The sequence below is a fragment of the Ranitomeya variabilis genome, chromosome 4, assembly GCF_051348905.1.
Source record: "Ranitomeya variabilis isolate aRanVar5 chromosome 4, aRanVar5.hap1, whole genome shotgun sequence".
Classification (NCBI taxonomy): domain Eukaryota; kingdom Metazoa; phylum Chordata; class Amphibia; order Anura; family Dendrobatidae; genus Ranitomeya; species Ranitomeya variabilis.
Window position 1 is genome coordinate 687,421,622 of NC_135235.1, and position 18,879 is coordinate 687,440,500.

Below are 18,879 nucleotides of genomic sequence, written 5' to 3' on the forward strand. Positions count from 1 at the left end.
TAATATTTGGTGAAGAAACCTTTGTTTGAAATTAAAGAGGTCAGACATTTTCTGTAGTCGTTGACCAAGTTTGCACACACTGCAGCAGGGATTTTGACCCATTCCTCCATACAGATCTGCTCCAAATCTTTCAGGTTTCGGGGCTTTCGCTGTGTAACATTGATATTCAGTAGTGATGAGCGAATATACTCGTTACACGAGATTTCCCGAGCACACTCGGGTGTCCTCAGAGTATTTTTTTAGTGCTCAAAGTTTTAGTTTTTAGTGCCGGAGCTGAATGATTTACATCTGTTAGCCAGCATAAGTACATGTGGGGTTTCCCTAGCAACCAGGCAACCCCCACATGTACTTATGCTGGCTAACAGATGTAAATCATTCAGCTGCGGTGCTAAAAACTAAATCTTCGAGCACTAAAAAATACTCGGACACCCGAGCGTGCTCGGGAAATCTCGAGTACCGAGTATATTCAATCATCACTAATATTCAGCTCTCTCCAAAGATTTTCTATTGGTTTCAGGTCTGGAGACTGGCTAGGCCACTCCAGGACCTTGAAATGCTTCTTACGGAGCCACTCCTTAGCTGCTCTTCCTGTGTGTTTTGGGTCATCGCCATGCTGGAAAACCCAGCCACGACCCATCTTCAATGCTCCTACTGAAAGAAGGAAGTTGTTGGTCAAAATCTAGCAATCCATGACCCATCCATCCTCCCTTCAATACAGTGAAGTTGTCCTGTCTGCTTTGCAGAAAAGCACCCCCAAAGTATGATGTTTCCCAAACCATGCTTCATCGTTGGAACAGTGTTTTTGGAGTTGCACTCATCCTTCTTCCAAAAATGTCGAGAGGAGTTGATAGCAAAAATTTCTATTTTTGTCTCATCTTACCAAATGACCTTCTCCGTTGCCTCCTCTAGATCATCCAGATGACCATTGGTGAACCTCTAACAGGCCTTGACATGTGCTGGCATGAGCAGCAGGACCTTGCGTGTCCTGAAAGATTTTAATTCATGACGGCATAATGTGTTTGTAGCGCTACTACCAGCACCCCTGCATGGCGTCCCCTTCCCCCTCCATGCTGGGACGCCGGCTTATTCACTGCCCCGGGTCCTTGGAGCAATCATCTGCATACTCCTGCTTCCTGGTTGTGTGGGCACTGCAACACCCAGTGGCACACCTAGTATGCACGTGCACACACTCCCCCATTCTTAAAGGGGCAGAGCAAGCATATACTAAATGCCCTCAGCTCGTTGTTCAGAACTATTTAGTATAATTACTACACCTGTAAAATGGCTTCCAGCCAATTCCTGGGAGTCATCCTGTTGAGACGGCCCTTAGCAATGATGTACAACATGTGGGACAGAGGAGAGACTGTTGGGGGTAAGGGAATACTCTAATTTTACCACATTATGGCAAAATCAGCGACTGGTGGACTTTGACAAATTTACTAGTTTCAGAGATTGGGAATCAAGAGGAATTCAGACTTTAGATCAGTTAGTAGGAAATGGAACACTTAAAAGCTTTAACAAACTACAAAAAGAGTTTGGATTGCCTCACGGCCTCTTCTTTTGATACCTACAACTTAGGCATGTATATCTAACTCAGTTTAGCGACCAGCTTAATTTCAAATGTCTATCAGAAACTTTCACTGTCCTGCATGGGAGATCATCCCCTGGCAGCTACATTAAAAAAGGAAACAGATGTGAGGTTTATTAGTTTTGAATCCCCAATGGCTGTAGGTCTTTCGCGAACATTGTATCAAGCTCGCAAACCTATAGCACAACACTGGCCAGACGCTAAACCACCAACAGTTAATGAGTTAATAAATAAGCAAAACAATATTATTGCTTATTGGGGATCCTGGTTGAATGTTCCAGGCCTACCATCTGGAGTACTCCTGAGAAATAACATATGGCAATTTCTGGCTTCATGAACACTTGCAGTATCATCAATCCAGGTTTAATGATCTAAGTAGGATGAGTACACATGCAAACTCATTATGATAACTGAATGGCAGATATTCTAATGTATACAAAACATTAAAAAATAATAGTATGAATACAGATTTATCTGGAGTGCTATCGGGGGAGGGGGGTTGTATTAGTTTGAATAAAAAAAAAATGTACATGTACATATGTATAACATATCATGATACCATGTAACATTGAAAATATTTTTATTCTACTGATGTCTCTTTGTAAAAACTATTGTCTAATTTTCTTATTAAAAATGATCTAATAAAAAAAGTATGTCTTACAGTCCAAGAAATATAGTAAGTTCTAAAGTAATTTCCCTTTCTCATTCAATTATACATGTCTGTTATATCTTTTTGTACAATTTATCAATAACGTATATAGTTTCTGAGTTATTTTTGATGGTCAACAAAATACTATTTTCCGGTACCGTAATTCATTTTTCACACTTTGGGTATGATAATGTCTTCTCCTCTGTGTGGGATTTTGACTTCTCATTCCTCATGTTTGGTCCTGTCAAAATAAAAACATTTCTATAAACCTCCCATGCTGGCTCAGTTCCAGCGGTGTCAACACTTGCATTTCGGGGGCTCAGGTTTTTATGTCATATGAGCACTGCATCCAATTAGCGGTGGCTTCACTGTTCTCACCTTCATACAAATCGAACAATAAGAGGAAGCCAAAGACAAGTCACAGCCCTGGCTTCCTGTTCATGTTCATACATCTGAGGGCGGGGACAGTGAAGCTGGGGCTGATTGGGCACAGGGATTGTGTGATGCAACAACCTCATATGAGCCCAGGGAACGCGAGTGACAATACCACTGGAACAGCACCGGCGCGGAAGGTGAATATGATTTTTTTTATTTTAACATGCCAAACATGATGACAATTCCTTTAAGAAAATACCATTTCCATTTAAAACATCTCCCACATTAAGAACATGAAAAAGGCTTCTCCCCTGCCATTTTCAGGTCTCTCCAGAGATGCTCAATTGGGTTTAGCTCAGGGCTCTGGCTGGGCCAGTCAAGAATGGTCACAGAGTTGTTCTGAAGCCACTCCTTTGTTATTTTAGCTGTGTACTTAGGGTCATTCTCTTGTTGGAAGGTGAACCTTTGGCCAAGTCTGAGGTCCACAGCACTCTGGAAGAGGTTTTCATCCAGGATATCTCTGTATTTGGCCGAATTCAGGTTTCCTTCAATGGCAACCAGTCATCCTGTCCCTGCAGCTGAAAAACACCCCCATAGCATGATGCTGCCACCAACATGTTTCACTGTTGGGATTGTATTGGGCAGCTGATGAGCAGTGCCTGGTTTTCTCCACACATACCGCTTAGAATTATCAAAAAGGTCTATCTTCATCTCATCAGACCAGAGAATCTTATTTTTCATAGTCAGAGTCCTTAATGTGTTTTTAGAAAACTATGCGGGCTTTCATAGGTCTTGCACTCAGGAGAGGCTTCAGTCGGACCACTCTGCCATAAAGGCCCGACTTGTAGAGGGCTGCAGTGATAGTTGACTTGGTGGAACTTTCTCCCATCTCCCTACTGCATCTCTGGTGCTCAGCCACATTGATCTTGGGGTTCTTCTTTACTTCTCTCACCAAGATTCTTCTCCCATGATTGCACAGTTTGGCTGGACGTTCCGGTCTAGGAAGACTTCTGGTGGTCCCAAAATTCTTCCACTTAAGATTTATTGAGGCTACTGTGCTCTTAGGAACCTTGAGTACTGCAGAAATTCTTTTGTGACGTTGGCCAGATCTGTGCCTTGCCGCAATTCTGTCTCTGTCTCCTTGGCCAGTCTCTTTGACCTCATGATTCTCATTTGGTCTGACATGCACTGTGAGCTGTGAGGTCTTATACAGATAAGTCTGTGCTTTTACAAATCAAGTCCTATCAGTTTAATTAAACACAGTTGGACTCCAATGAAGGACTAGAACCATCTGAAGGAGGATCACAAGGAAATGGACAGCATTTGAATTAAATATGAGTGGCTGAGCAAAGGGTCTAAATACTTATGACCATGTGATAGTTTTATTTTTTTTGTTATTTTTTATAAAGTTGCAAACATTTCTACATTTCTGTTTTGTTTTTTTTCAGTCAAGATGGGGTGAAGAGTACATTAGTGAGAAAAAAATGAACTTTTTTGAATATACCCAATGGCTGCAATGAAACAGTGAAAAATTTAAAGGGGTCTGAAAGGGGTCTGAATACTTAACGTACCCACTGTACATTTCAGTAGGCCAACATTTTGGATTTTAAAATAAAATTTCAAGCTGGTGTTATAAAGTATTCTAATTTACTGAGATAATGACTTTTGGGTTTTCATTGGCTGTAAGCCATAATCATCAACATTAACAGAAATAAATACTTGCAATAGATCACTGTTTCTAATTACTTTATATAATATATGAGTTTCACTTTTTATATTGAAGAACTGAAATAAATTAACTTTATAATGATATTCTAATTTTGTGATAAGCACCTGTATATGGATTCTGGGAATGTTCAGGGCATCACAGAATGGTCTCATGTCGCTCGGATCTTTAAAAGTATACAACGTTCCATTTTTCCGGATCTGCAGCTGGAAAGGGCACCCCCAGAAGCACATCAGGACATTTTCCCAGACTGCATCAAGTTGTAGTTTCAATTCCCTTTTTTTAGGAAGTGTCATTCAGGATAGTTCTATGAGCAAATGTATGCGTTTTCCATTTAAATCAACAGGTACCAAACTCCCTTGATTTCTTCATAATGGCCTCTTTTACATTGAAAAAATGCGTGACAGAATGTCTCTTAAGGTACCGTCACACTAAGCGACGCTGCAGCGATAGCGACAGCGATGCCGATCGCTGCAGCATCGCTGTTTGGTCGCTGGAGAGCTGTCACACAGACAGCTCTCCAGCGACCAACGATGCCGAGGTCCCCGGGTAACCAGGGTAAACATCGGGTTGCTAAGCGCAGGGCCGCGCTTAGTAACCCGATGTTTACCCTGGTTACCAGCGTAAAATGTAAAAAAACAAACAGCACATACTCACATTCACGTCCCTCGCCGTCCGCTTCCTGTACTGACTGAGCGCTGGCCCTAACAGCACAGCGGTGACGTCACTGCTGTGCTGTGCTTTCACTTTCACTTTGCGGCGCTCAGTCAGTGTGGGAAGCGGACGCCGGGGGACGCATGTAAGTATGTACTGTTTGTTTTTTTTTACATTTTACGCTGGTAACCAGGGTAAACATCGGGTTACTAAGCGCGGCCCTGCGCTTAGTAACCCGATGTTTACCCTGGTTACCAGTGTAAAATATCGCTGGTATCGTTGCTTTTGCTGTCAAACACAACGATACACGGCGATCGGACGACCAAATAAAGTTCTGAACTTTATTCAGCGACCAGCGACATCACAGCAGGATCCTGATCGCTGCTGCGTGTCAAACTAAACGATATCGCTAGCCAGGACGCTGCAAAGTCACGGATCGCTAGCGATATCGTTACAAAGTCGTTTCGTGTGAAGGTACCTTTAGACGCTCAGGATCTAGGCCATGATTGCCTTGTGTATATCATTCTCCTTATCAATAGGATCACCAAAGATATTATTGAATAATGTTTACAGTGTTGACTTAATCGATTGTGCATTGATGCTTTTAGGTATATTCCTTGTACGGATATTATTGTGATTTTCTTGGTCACCAACCATATTAAACAGACTGTTTATTTGCTAACTGTGATGATCCAGTGTTTTTTATGAGCATTTTGATGGTTCAAAACTTGTACGACATCATCCTGTAATATCTGTACTTTGTCAGTAAGCTGTGACTATTCTAGAAGTGAGGGAACGTATTTTAGTTTTGTATGTGGTCTCCAGCCTCTGTATATATTGCTCAAAGTCTTGATTAGTAGGGAAACACACAATATAATGTTTCAAATCAATTTTGGTGTTCCCCATATCAGAATATCCCGTGGCTGGGAAGGGGTGGGGTTTAAATTTCACAGTGAAGCAAGCACTGCTCAGTGTGTGGTTTTCATTGAGAGTACAGGGAGATTGGTTGAGCTTTTTTCTTTTAAGGCCGAAATTAAGAGAGAAGATGGTGCAGGACTTACAGGCTTGAGCTGTCAGGCATCATGAGGGATAAGACTGCTTCTTTTTCTACTTTGAGGCAAGGCAGCATTGGCTCTGGAGCGGGAAGATGACCCATTTTATTAAAAAAAGCTTCTACCTTGTGTGACTGCTCTGGTGATTAAGAAGAGAGAATTTCTTCTCAAAACATTTTCCTCATTCTGAACAGGAAAAAGGTTTCTCCCCTGTATGGGTTCTCTGGTGCCTAACAAGTTGCGATTTCCGGAAAAAACCTTTCCCACATTCTGAACATGTAAAAAGCTTCTCCCCTGTGTGGGTGTTTTGGTGCCTAACAAGATCTGATCTCAGGTTAAAACATTTCCCACATTCTGAACATGAAAAAGGCTTCTTCTCCCCTGTATGGGTTCTCTGGTGGCTAACAAGTTGCGTTTTCCGGAAAAAAACTTTCCCACATTCTGAACATGTAAAAAGCTTCTCCCCTGTGTGGATTCTTTGGTGCCTAACAAGATCTGATTTCAGGTTAAAACATTTCCCACATTCTGAACATGAAAAAGGCTTCTTCTCTCCTGTATGGGTTCTCTGGTGGCTGACAAGTTGCAATTTCCGGTTAAAACCTTTCCCACATTCTAGACATGTAAAAAGCTTCTCCCCTGTGTGGGTTCTTAGGTGCCTAACAAGATCTGATTTCAGGTTAAAACATTTCCCACATTCTGAACATGAAAAAGGCTTCTTCTCTCCTGTATGGGTTCTCTGGTGGCTAACAAGTTGCGTTTTCCGGTTAAAACCTGTCCCACATTCTGAACATGAAAAAGGCTTCACCCCTGTGTGACTTCTCTGGTGGGAATAAAGATTTTCTTTCCTATTAAAACATTTCCCACATTCTGAACATGAAAAAGGCTTCTCCCCTGTGTGACTTATCTGGTGATTATCAAGATGCTCTTTCTGATTAAAACATTTCCCACATTCTGAACATGGAAAAGGCTTCTCCCCTGTGTGACTTCTCTGGTGCTTATCATGATGCCCTTTTTGATTAAAACATTTCCCACATTCTGAACATGAAAAAGGCTTCTCACCTGTGTGGGTTCTTTGGTGGATAACAAGTTCTGATTTATAATTAAAATATTTCCCACATTCTGAACATGAAAAAGGCTTTTCTGTGTGAGTTCTCTGGTGCTTAACAAAATATGATTTCTGGTTAAAACATTTCCCACACTTGGAACAAGAAAATCTATTCTCTGTTTGAATTTTTTTATGTTTAAGAGAAGACTTTTTGAGGGAAAAACTAGTTCCATTTTCTGAACATGAAAATGGCTTCTTTGCTTTTGGAGCAATTTGTTTTTCAATGCTTATTTTGTGGCTTTGATTTTCCTTAGCAGTCAGTAATGATTCAGAAGACAGGACCTGTTTCAAATTATCAGATGACAGATTATTGCTGTGAAGAGATGATTGTATATCTGGAGTAATGGCATTCATTTCAAATGTATCCTGTGGGATCTCAAGATCATCTGATTTTAAAATTGAATATGTCATCTGTCCCCCTGATCTGCAGGTACAGTCATCTGCAAAGAATAAAAACAATTATTATTTCTGAATAAAAAATTCTTGAATTTCACATTTTATTAACATTTCTATTTAAACTATAAGTAAAAATGGCAAGCTATATAAAAATATAAAATTATTCACCAGGACAATGACAGGTCACAGTTTAAGGGTACTGTCACACAGTGGCACTTTGGTCGCTACGACGGTACGATCCGTGATGTTCCAGCGATATCCATACGATATCGCTGTGTCTGACATGCAGCAGCGATCAGGGACCCTGCTGAGAATCGTACGTCGTAGCAGATCGTTTGGAACTTTCTTTCGTCGCTGGATCTCACGCTGTCATCGCTGGATCGGTGTGTGTGACACCGATCCAGCGATGCGATCGCTTGTAACCAGGGTAAACATCCGGTTACTAAGCACAGGGCCGCGCTTAGTAACCCGATGTTTACCCTGGTTACCATCAGAAAAGTAAAAAATAACAAACAGTACATACTCATCATCTGATGTCCGTCAGGGTCCCTCGCCGTCCGCTTCTCGCTCTGACTGAGTGCCGCCGTAAAATGAAAGCAGAGAACAGCAGTGACGTCACCGATGTGCTCTGCTCTTACTGTACGGCGGCACTCAGTCAGAGCAGGAAGCAGACGGCAAGGTACCTGACGGACATCAGATGGTGAGTATGTACTGTTTGTTATTTTTTACTTTTCCGATGGTAACCAGGGTAAACATCGGGTTACTAAGCGCGGCCCTGCGCTTAGTAACACGATGTTTACCCTGGCTACCAGGGGCCTTCGGCATCGTTGGTCGCTGGAGAGCTCTCTGTGTGACAGCTCTCCAGCGACCACACAAGGACTTTCCAACGATCACGGCCAGGTCGTATCGCTGGTCGTGATCGTTGGAAAGTTGCAGAGTGTGACAGTACCCTAATAGAAAACCTCATAGGATGAACCAGTGAAGCGTGGTGTTCATCTGTTTGTTTATTCCAATATTTGGGAGGCAGAATGAACAGACACCAAACAATCTTATGTAGGTGAAAATAACACCAATAAAATCTTGTACTCATCTAGCAAAAAAAAAAAAAGTCCCCACTCAGGTCCTTGAGTGAGTACATGAAAAGTCTTAGTTACTTACCGGTAACATGATTTTTCTAAACCCATGACAGCACCACAAGAGAGGGGATCCGCCCACCAAGCACAGGAAACCTGCAGTCTAAAAAGGCAGCATTCCTCCCTCGCATAAGTTGGATTACACAGCATGAGAGGACCTCCAATGGTTATTAATAAAAACATTAAAAAAAACTAACACCACCTAATAAACTAAAGGTGTGGAAACAATGCTAGCGAAAGTAGTGCTCACCCACACGTAATAGGAGGGAATATAAGGGTGCTGTCATGGATCTGAAAAATCACATTACCAGTAAGTAACTAAGACTTTATTGATCACCCATGACAGCACAATGAGAGATTCACAGAGAAATAAAATAACCTAAGGTGGGACTACCACCTGGAGCACCTCTGCCCAAATGTGAGGTTGGACGATGCACCCATATTCAATCTATAGTCCTATAGAAGGTAGAAGTAGAGGACCAGGTTTCTGCCTTACAGACGTCTAATATCGAGTCATACGACCTCTCTGCCCAGGAGTATGCAAAAGCCCGAGTAGAAAGATCCTAGAGACGTTATGTGGCCAACTTGCCACTTGCTAAGTTGACTAGAGAAATGGCCTCCGTAATCCAAATAGCAATTGTAGTTTTTGAGGCTCTACACCAGTGTTTCCCAAACTCCAGTCCTCAGGGACCCCATGGGTCATGTTTTCAGGATGTCCATAGTATTGCACAGGTGAGACAATTCCTGATGCCTTGATGATACTTCCACTACTTGAGCAATACTAAGGAAATCCTGAAAACATGACCCGTGGGGTCCGTGAGGACTGGAGTTTGGGAAACACTGCTCTACACCCTTTCCTACAACTCTAGAGGGATAAGAACCAAGACATTTCCTTTCTCCAGCGTTTCAAAGTGGACAGGTATCTAATTACACATCTCCTATAATCCAAAGTATGCAATTTTTCCTCCTTCTGCTTTATTGGATTGGAACAAAAGGAGAGAAGGTTGACTTCTTGCAGCCTGGAATCACGCTGCTACTTTGGAAAGGTAGGGTGAATCGGGCTTAAAAGTTACCTTATCATCTAGGATTTGGGTGAATAGTGGGGCTATAGAAAGAGCCTGAATATCACTGACATTTCTGGCTGAGGTCAGACCTGTTATAAGTGAAAGGACCTTCAGGGATGCAGATTCCATGGATTCAAATCCGTTAAGGCCAGATTTAAGTCCCACGATACTAAGTTTGCTTTACAAATGGTCCTAGATTTTAATGATGCTTTTATAAATCATGAAACCCAATAAATACCGGCTACATTACAGCTGTACAGAACCCCAAGAGCTGCCATGTGCACTTTAATGGTACTGGTGGACAAACTTAACTAAAGGCTTTCTGGAAAAATTCGAAGATAATCCTTACCGGTGGTCCACCTTCGACCCTAAAACCTGAAGAGTATAAAAATTTTCTATATGTCCTAGCATATATCCTGGTCGTGACTGCTTTCCTACTCTGAAGCAGAGTGGATAAAGGGTTTGGGAAAAAAAAAACCTCTCTCCCTTAACACTGCGCTTTAAAATTCCACACCATCAATAGGAGGCTGGCTGCTTGCAGATGTAACACTGGCCCCTGAGAAAGCAGCTTCAGCACCTCCGAAAGAACCCATGGATTGGACACCTATATCCTTCCTATCCAATGAAAACCATGTTTCTTTAAGCCAGAAGGGAGCAATTGATACACTCCTTGCCCTGTCCTCCCTGATTTTTCTTATGACTATTGGGATCTGGGCTATTGCAGGGAATGAATATGCCAGGCCAAAGTCCCAGGAGGCTCGGAATGCGCCTACTACTAGTGGATCCTCCCTGTGGTCCAGGGAATAAAACACCTTTACCTTTCTGATTAGTCTGCTTGCAAAAAGGTCTATGATCGAGAGACTCCACATCCGATCTATCTGAAGATTTCATGACTCAGCTCCCACTCCCCATGATTTATGTAAGCCACTGATAATGTATTGTCCAAAAGGATCATGACATGTAGGCTGTTATGATCCGGTGACCTTGGAGCAGCATGAAATTTTCTCTGGAGAAGGTGGAACCTGTACTGACCGCAAACCCTGAACTTAACACCGCAACTAGAAGTAGCCGTGGGATGTACCTAACAATCCTAGACACCTCGACACAGCCGGAGGACTAAATACCCCTATAGATAGAAATGGGAATACTATCTTGCCTCAGAGAAAAACCCCAAAGGATAGGCAGCCCCCCACAAATATTGACTGTGAGAGGAGAGGAAAAACACACGCAGACTGAAAACAGGATTTAGCAAAGGAGGCCACTCTAGCTAAATAGGAAAGGATAGGACAGAATACTAAGCGGTCAGTATTAAAACCCTAAAAAATATCCACAGCAGATAATACAAAAATTCCACCATCTAACTAAAGACATGGAATGCATATCTGCATCTCCTGAGAATCCAACTTGACTGAATAAATCCTTACACAGTCTAAGCTGGACAAGAAAAAACATTGAATAGCACTGAATTGTAAAGCCCACAGCATGTGGGCTGCAGAAACAAAAACCAGACACTTATCTTTGCTGATTTGGGCAGCAGGGCAGGAGGAACCAGAAAGAGATGTAAAACCTCCAAGAACAATGGACAACTGGCAAGGACTAATGAATCCTGCACACCTAAATACCCCAGTGAGAACAGCAATAAGCAGGGACACCTGAGCAGAATTACAACCCAGGGACAACTGCATTACCACCAACAACCACCGGAGGGAACCAAAGAGCAGAATTCACAACAGTAGGCGCTGTAAGGTTACAAGAAATTTATTTACAGCCTTCTCTACTGCCAGCAATTCCTTTGAATTTGACGGCAGTGTTTTCTCACTCCTGGTCCATACTTCCTGAACCATCTCTTCCTAGATGAAGTCTGTGGAGACACGGGGGTCAGTGGATACTCTCGTCCACTAGCCCAGCTGTCTTTAGAAAGACTGCAAGGACCAGGCTCATACCACTGAATGCCCACTCTCTCTCCCCCTGGGCAAAACACTACTCAGGCAACATAGGATGAGGGTAAAACAGTGTGGCAATAATTTATTGAACCACCAACACAATAGCATACATAACAGTCCTAGCAAATACCCAAGATGGTGCAAATTACAGAATCTCACCTTTCTGCTGACTCACCCAGATTAGAGCAGCTTCCAGTGCCAAATACCCCCACCAGTGGCTCCCCGCTTTTGGCGGGCCACCACAGCGAGGAGATAATGAAAAGCTTAGGAAGCTAAACGAGAGCAGTGAGGTATGTGGCCAGGTGTCCCAACCTGGATTCTTTAAGACGTCTCTGGGGTTTCAGTGCTGGTCAATGAAGCAGTCCTGTGTTTATCCAACATTTTCCATGTTCTTTTCCCTTTTAATGGGAGACAGACAAATTAAAGGACTGTAAGGCCAGTCTCCATCTGAGTAAACCTCCGTTGTCCCAAGCAGTCCGATTTAGCCAACTTAAGGTCGGTTAGGACAGTGAATTCCTTCCCTAATTTCTTTAGGGCAAAGACTATAGCCAAGCATTCTTTTTCTATTGCGGTGAATGCCCTCTCCCGGTCCAACAGCTTCTGGGAAACATAGGCTACTGGGTGTTCCTGACCATCGTCCCCCACTTGACTGAGTACAGCTCCCAATGTAATGTCCAATGCATCTATTTGGACAATGAGCCGGTGGTTTAAGTCAGGAGCAGTCAGGACTGGGGTTTGGGATAGCTTGGTTTTCAACTGGAGGAATGTGGACTCGCACTCTGGGGTCCTGATGAGATTGTGTGCATACTGTAATTGGGGATAAACTTTTGATAATAGTTTGCGGTCCCTAGGAAGGCATGTACCTGTTTTTGGTTGGCTGAGAGAGGCCACTGGGTAATGGCTTCTACTTTTGCAGGTTTGGAATGAATGCACTCACTTCCCACCTGATGTCCAAGATATAGTACCTCAGCCATCCCCACCTGGCACTTATCAGATATGATGGTAAGCTAGGCTTTTGCTACGCACCTGACACGCATGTTGACAATGCTCTTCCCAGGTATCGCTGAAGATAGCAATGTCATCCAGGTAGGCCCGGGCATACCCGACCTTTAATAACTGGTTCAGCATCCTTTGGAACGTAGCTGGGGTGTCCTAAATGGTATGCTGGTAAATTCATACAGGCCAAAAAGGGTGAAGAATGCAGACTTCTCTTGAGCCTCTTGTGAGTGGGATCTGCCACTATCCCTTGCTCAAATCGATGGTAGATATCAACTAAGATCTGCCTAATCTGTCTAGTAGTTCATCCACCCGAGGCATGGGGTATGCATCTGTACTGGTGACCTCATTGAGTCGCCTATAGGTCACAAAGAAGCGAGTACTCTTGTCTTTCTTGGGCACCGACACTACACTGGCTGCCCATGAGCTATGGGAATAAACTATGAATCCCATATTCAATATGACATTCACTTCAGCCTTCATCATTGCCAACATTGGAGGTGTCACCTGGTAGGCAAGTTGTCTGAGTGGAGTAGCTACCCCTGTGTTGACATAATGCTGGACCAAAGGGGTTTGACCAGGCCGACTCGTGAACAGGGAGCCATATGTTCCAATCAGTTTTGTTAATTGCTGCTTCTGTGATAGACCAAGATGCTCCCCGAATGGAACATCCGCTACCCCCGTTCCTCTTTTGGATTCCACCAATTAGTCTGGAATCTGGTTCAGATCTAGGTCATCTAAAGGGGGGACAGCAAACTTCCAGGTTGGTAACTTTCCTTTCCTCATAAGCTTTTAGCCTGTTAACATGATAGTTCCGTTCAAGCACACCTGCTTGATTCAAGGCCACCTTGTAATTTGTCTCCCTGCATTTCCTAGTGATGGTAAACGGACCTGCCCACATGGCTTGCAGCTTGTTTTTGCGTACTGGTACTAGCACTAGAACCTATTGTCCACAGGAATGTCTTGGAATCTGGCAGCATGGTTGTAACACCGTTGTTGCCTTTACTGTGCTACGTCTAAATTCCCATTTGCTAAGGCCATGAGATACCTCATCTTCTCCCTAAACTTATGGACATACTCTAGAATGGGAACCTCTTCTTTGTTAAAAGTGCCCTCCCAACTCTCTTACTAGCGCCAATGACCCTCGTACTTTTTGGCCGTACAGCAATTCAAAAGGAGAGAACCTGGTACAATCCTGCGGCACCTCCCGGTAGGCCAACAGAAGCTGTAGGTTTTTCTACCAGTCACCCCCCATCAGACTCCACATACCGACTAATGAAGCTGCTTGAGTGTTCTGTTGAAACGCTCATGCAACCCGTTAGTTTCGGGGTGGTACGCATGGGGCGGACACCAAGTTTTTCCCAGAGCGTCTGAATCAGCTCGCTTTGGTACTCTGTCGCCTGGTCGGTCAATACAACCTGTGGAAACCCTACTTGACTAAAAATGTCCAGTAGAGCCTGAACCACGTGCTCCGCCTCTATGGATAACAAGGCAATGGACTCCGGATAGCGGGTGGCAAAGTCGAACAGGGTGAGGATAAACCCCTTTCTGCTGCGGCTGGGGATATCTAAAGGGCTCACTAAATCAATCGCAACCCTCTGAAATGGTTCACCTATCAAGGGCATGGATTGGAGTGGGATACGACAGGGTGCTTCCCCCCATTCGTTGACAAACTGGACAAGAGGCTCGGTATTTCCACACCTCTTGAGCGACCTTTGGCAACAAAAAACTATGCAGCAGTCAAGCCCAGGTCTTTCTGACCCAAATGTGCCCAGCTACAGGGACGTCATGTGCCAAGCACAGGAGTTGGAGTCGATACTGATGGGGCACCACCAGCTGATGGACATGGGTCCAGTGGTTCTCGATACAGGATGTGAGCTTTCCTAATATAGTAGTAATTTCTCCCATTTATACACATACCCCTGATTTCTCTCTAGGTCGAGCGGCCGTACTGCGGGCAGACTCTAGGGTGGGGTCGGTGAGTTTGGCTTCCCTAAACTCCTTGCGATTTGTCTCCCCACCAGTCAATTGCAACAGTCTGGTCAGGTGTACTCACCACCATTGGCTCAGTGGAGGTTGAGGGAGGCTTGACGTGTCGGTTATCCTCTGGATGGGTAGCAGAAGGATCCACATCAGGGTGTTGCTTGGCTTAGTTGTGGGTTATGACAATGACAAATAGGCTGGACAGTCCTTGTCTGAGGTCATTCCCCAAAATAACAGGTGTGGGGATGCCGTCCACGGGTCCTACCTCAACCTCTCCCTAATAAGTACTCCAGCTGCACATGAGCTAGAGGCATGTCCGAGCACTGACCTCCAGCCAGGGAAATGGTCACTTGGCAGCCTGGTAAATAGTGTTCAGGTGGGAAAATATCAGGGCTGACCAGGGTGATGGAGGACCCAGTGTCCCGAAGTCCTTAGGCCTTGTTATCACTGACCTTAACTGGCTGGATGTGGCGTAGGAGGTTAGCTGGTGTAGGGTGGCCAACCCGCCATAGACTATGGATAGGATAGCACTGCGGTTGGGGTGTCCTAGGAATAGCAACCCTCAGACCTTGTTGCTCGTTTTGGCAGATGTTGACCAGCTTAGCTGGTTGTCAGGCTCCAGACATGGGTCCCAGGTTCTGGGAACAATCTTAGGCAATGTCTCCAATGCGCCCACATGTATAACAGCGCCATGGGTTAGGCAAATCACGGGTACTCTTGGTAACTCTGTCCTGGTGGGTTTTCTGCTGGGTAACGAGAAAATCCTGCTTGAGTGACTTGTGGTCGATCAAATCTTTGGTTGAAGGGTCCTATTGGATTGGTGAGCATATTGGGTCTCAAGTGGGGTTGATTGGCTGTAAACTCTTCAGCCAATCGGTCTGGTACTGTCACGGGGAGCAATGGGAACAGGAGATATGGAACTTGGGACCCTGGTCTGCGCTCAGGCTAAGGGAACCCTGTCTTTCTTTAACTCAGGGGTACCCTTGATGGTAGGGAGGACTGAGTCCCTATCTCGAGCTAAACCCCCAACTCCCACCCCAGGAGGTGAACCGTAATGGAAAACACTGATAAAGACTAACAGGGATAAAGTAAACTGCACCAAAAAGCAAACTAACAGGACGACACAATATTTGTGGGGGAACACAATACAAATAAGGAAACAAACAAACAACAAAGTATACTTCACCAAACTCCAAATTCAAATTTGAGTATCAACAGCTACACCAAACACAGAACTGGTAAGCAAGAGGCACGCAAATGCTATAGTCGGCATCCAGGAATGTTCGGAGACATACTTTAAGGGCGAAGACGTTCCCAGCAGCCGCAGCCTTCAATTGACACATCGGACTCCCCAGTGTGAACAAAGGCCGAAATCCGCATGTCAGCTACCCAGTCTCAAATTTCTGGGGCCATTTTTTTCATAAGCTGCTCAAGTACGATCACGTCCCGAAGGGCAGCAGCGGAGTGGGCAGCCCTATCATCAAGACAGCGGTTGCAGTGTCTCCGGAGTTGACTGCCAAATTCAACATAGAGAACTGTTGTGAATTCTGTTCTTGGGCTCCCTCCGGTGGTTGTAAGTGGTACTGTTGCTGATCTCAGCAGTCATCAGGTGCTTTCACTTACTACCAATTCTGACTGGGCTACTTATTCTGGCTAGATCCTTTAGTCAGTGCCAGTTGTCCATTGTTTTCTGGAGGATTCACATCTCTGCTTGGTTTCTCCTGCTGGATTGTCCAAATCATCAAAGATAAGTCCTGGCTTTGTTTTTTGCAGTCCACATGCTGTGGACTTTATAGCTCAGTGCATTGTTATGTTTTCTTGTCCAGCTTTGTCTGTGTAAGGATTTATTCAGCCAAGCTGGAAGCTCTGGAGTTGCAGAGTTACCCTCCATGCCTTTAGTTAGGTGTGGAGATTTTTGTATTCTCTGTGGTGGATTTTTGTAGTATTTTAATACTGACCGCACAGTACTCTGTCCTGTCTTTTCTTTCTAGCTAAGCGTGGCCTCCTTTGCTAAATTCTGTTTTCAGTCTGCGTATGTAATTTCCCTCTCCTCTCACAGTCAATATTTGTGGGGGGCTGTCTTTCCTTTGGGGATTTTCTCTGAGGCAAGATAGTTTTCCTGTTTCTTTCTTTGGGGGTAATTGGTCCTCCGGCTGTGACGAGGTGTCTAGGGAGTGACAGGAACATCCCACGGCTACTTCTAGTTGCGGTGTTAAGTTCAGGGTCTGCGGTCAGTATAGAGGCCACCTTCTCCAGAGCTCGTCCATGCTGCTCCTAGGCCACCAGATCATAACAGGGAACCCCCTGTTGAGACAATGTCCAGAACTGAGGTGCGATATCTCTCGGGGGTGGTGAAATTTTTAAGGAAACCCTGCTGTCACTTTTTACCATAGTCCAGGCAGTATTGGAGGTTCAAGTGATCAGGCAGCATCCCGTGCCCAAACAGTCAAACTAGTCCACAATTGTTTAGCCCAGTCAGCTGTGGGCACCTAATGCATCAGCATTAGAGTCTCAAAATCTTGCAGATGTTCATCGACTTCGGTGTTGGACTTTTTTTTTTTTTTAAATCAAATTTTTTTTATTGATTTTTTTTTATAAAGATTTACATAAAGGGAAAGTAAAGAAAAAAAAAAGAAAAACAACAACAACAACCAGACAAACATTGGAGAAACATAGTTCTTCACCCCCCAACCTTAAAAAGCATTAAACAGCATTAAATATCTTGACTTCGCAAAACCAGCATAATTAGATGAACAAATATTTGAACATAGCAACAATAGTCTAAAGGTACCGTCACACTGAGCAACTTTACAACGAGATCGACAACGATCCATGACGTTTAAGCGTCCTGGATAGCGATATCATTGTGTTTGACACGCAGCAGCGATCTGGATCCTGCTGTGATATCGGTGGTCGTTGCTGAAAGTCCAGAACTTAATTTGGTCGTCAGATCGGCGTGTATCGTTGTGTTTGACAGCAAAAGCAACAATGCCAGCGATGTTTTACAATGGTAACCAGGGTAAATATCGGGTTACTTACCCGCAGGGCCGCGCTTAGTAACCCGATATTTACCCTGGTTACCATTGTAAAAGTAAAAAAAAAAACAGTACATACTCACCCTCTGATGTCTGTCACGTCCCCTGGCGTCTGCGCTGCTGCTCAGAGCTTCCTGCACTGACTGTGTCAGTGCCGGCCGTAAAGCAAAGCACAGCGGTGACGTCACCGCTGTGCTTTAGGGCCGACGCTCACACAGTGCAGGGAAGCGGACGCGACAGGCACCGGAATGTGAGTATGTAGTGTTTGGTTTTTTTTACATTTACACTGGTAACCAGGGTAAACATTGGGTTACTAAGCGCGGCCCTGAGCTTAGTAACCCGATGTTTACCCTGGCTACCAGGGGACTTCGGCATCGTTGATCACTGGAGAGCTGTCTGTGTGACAGCTCTCCAGCGACCACACAGCGACGCTGCAGCGATCGGCATCGTTGTCGATATCGCTGCAGCGTCGCTTAATGTGACGGTACCTGAAAGGTACCTTCACACTGAAAGATATCGCTAGCGATCCGTGACTTTGCAGCGTCCTGGCTAGCGATAGCGTTGAGTTTGACAGGCAGCAGCGATCAGAATCCTGCTGTGCCATCGTTGGTCGGAGCAGAAAGGCCAGAACTTTATTTCGTCGCTGGATCTCCCGTAGACATCGCTGAATCGGCGTGTGTGACACCGATTCAGCGATGTCTTCACTGGTAACCAGGGTAAACATCGGGTTACTAAGCGCAGGGCCGCGCTTAGTAACCCGATGTTTACCCTGGTTACCAGCGTAAACGTAAAAAAAACAAACACTACATACTTACATTCCGGTGTCTGTCCCCCGGCGCTGTGCTTCTCTGCACTGTGTAAGCGCCGGCTGGCCGGAAAGCAGAGCACAGCGGTGATGTCACCGCTGTGCTTTCCGGCTGGCGCTTACACAATGCAGGGAAGCACAGTGCCGGGGGACAGACACCGGAATGTAAGTATGTAGTGTTTGTTTTTTTTACGTTTACGCTGGTAACCAGGGTATACATCGGGTTACTAAGCGCAGCCCTGCACTTAGTAACCCGATGTTTACCCTGGTTACCAGGGGACTTCGCATAGTTGGTCGCTGGAGAGCTGTCTGTGTGACAGCTCTCCAGCGACCACACAGCGACGCTGCAGCGATCGGGATAGTTGTCTAGATCGC

General features: G+C 44.7%; 1 protein-coding gene across 2 annotated transcripts in view; it reads right to left on the reverse strand.

Annotated features, from left to right (window-relative positions):
* Positions 1–2,180: 2,180 nt before the first annotated feature.
* The window catches only part of LOC143767670 (uncharacterized), a 108,207-nt gene continuing 91,508 nt past the window's right edge, over positions 2,181–18,879 (reverse strand). The window contains exons 7-8 of one of the 2 annotated variants that reach the window (XR_013213734.1): positions 5,471–7,589; positions 2,181–4,752 (exon numbers count right to left, since the gene is read on the reverse strand). Coding sequence is in view for 1 of the 2 variants with exons in the window: in XM_077256146.1 (XP_077112261.1) it covers positions 6,226–7,589 (1,364 nt within the window). In the remaining variant the exon portion in view is untranslated. Of the gene's footprint in view, positions 4,753–5,257; positions 7,590–18,879 lie in introns of those variants that run through there. The other variant, XM_077256146.1, reaches the window with a different exon arrangement.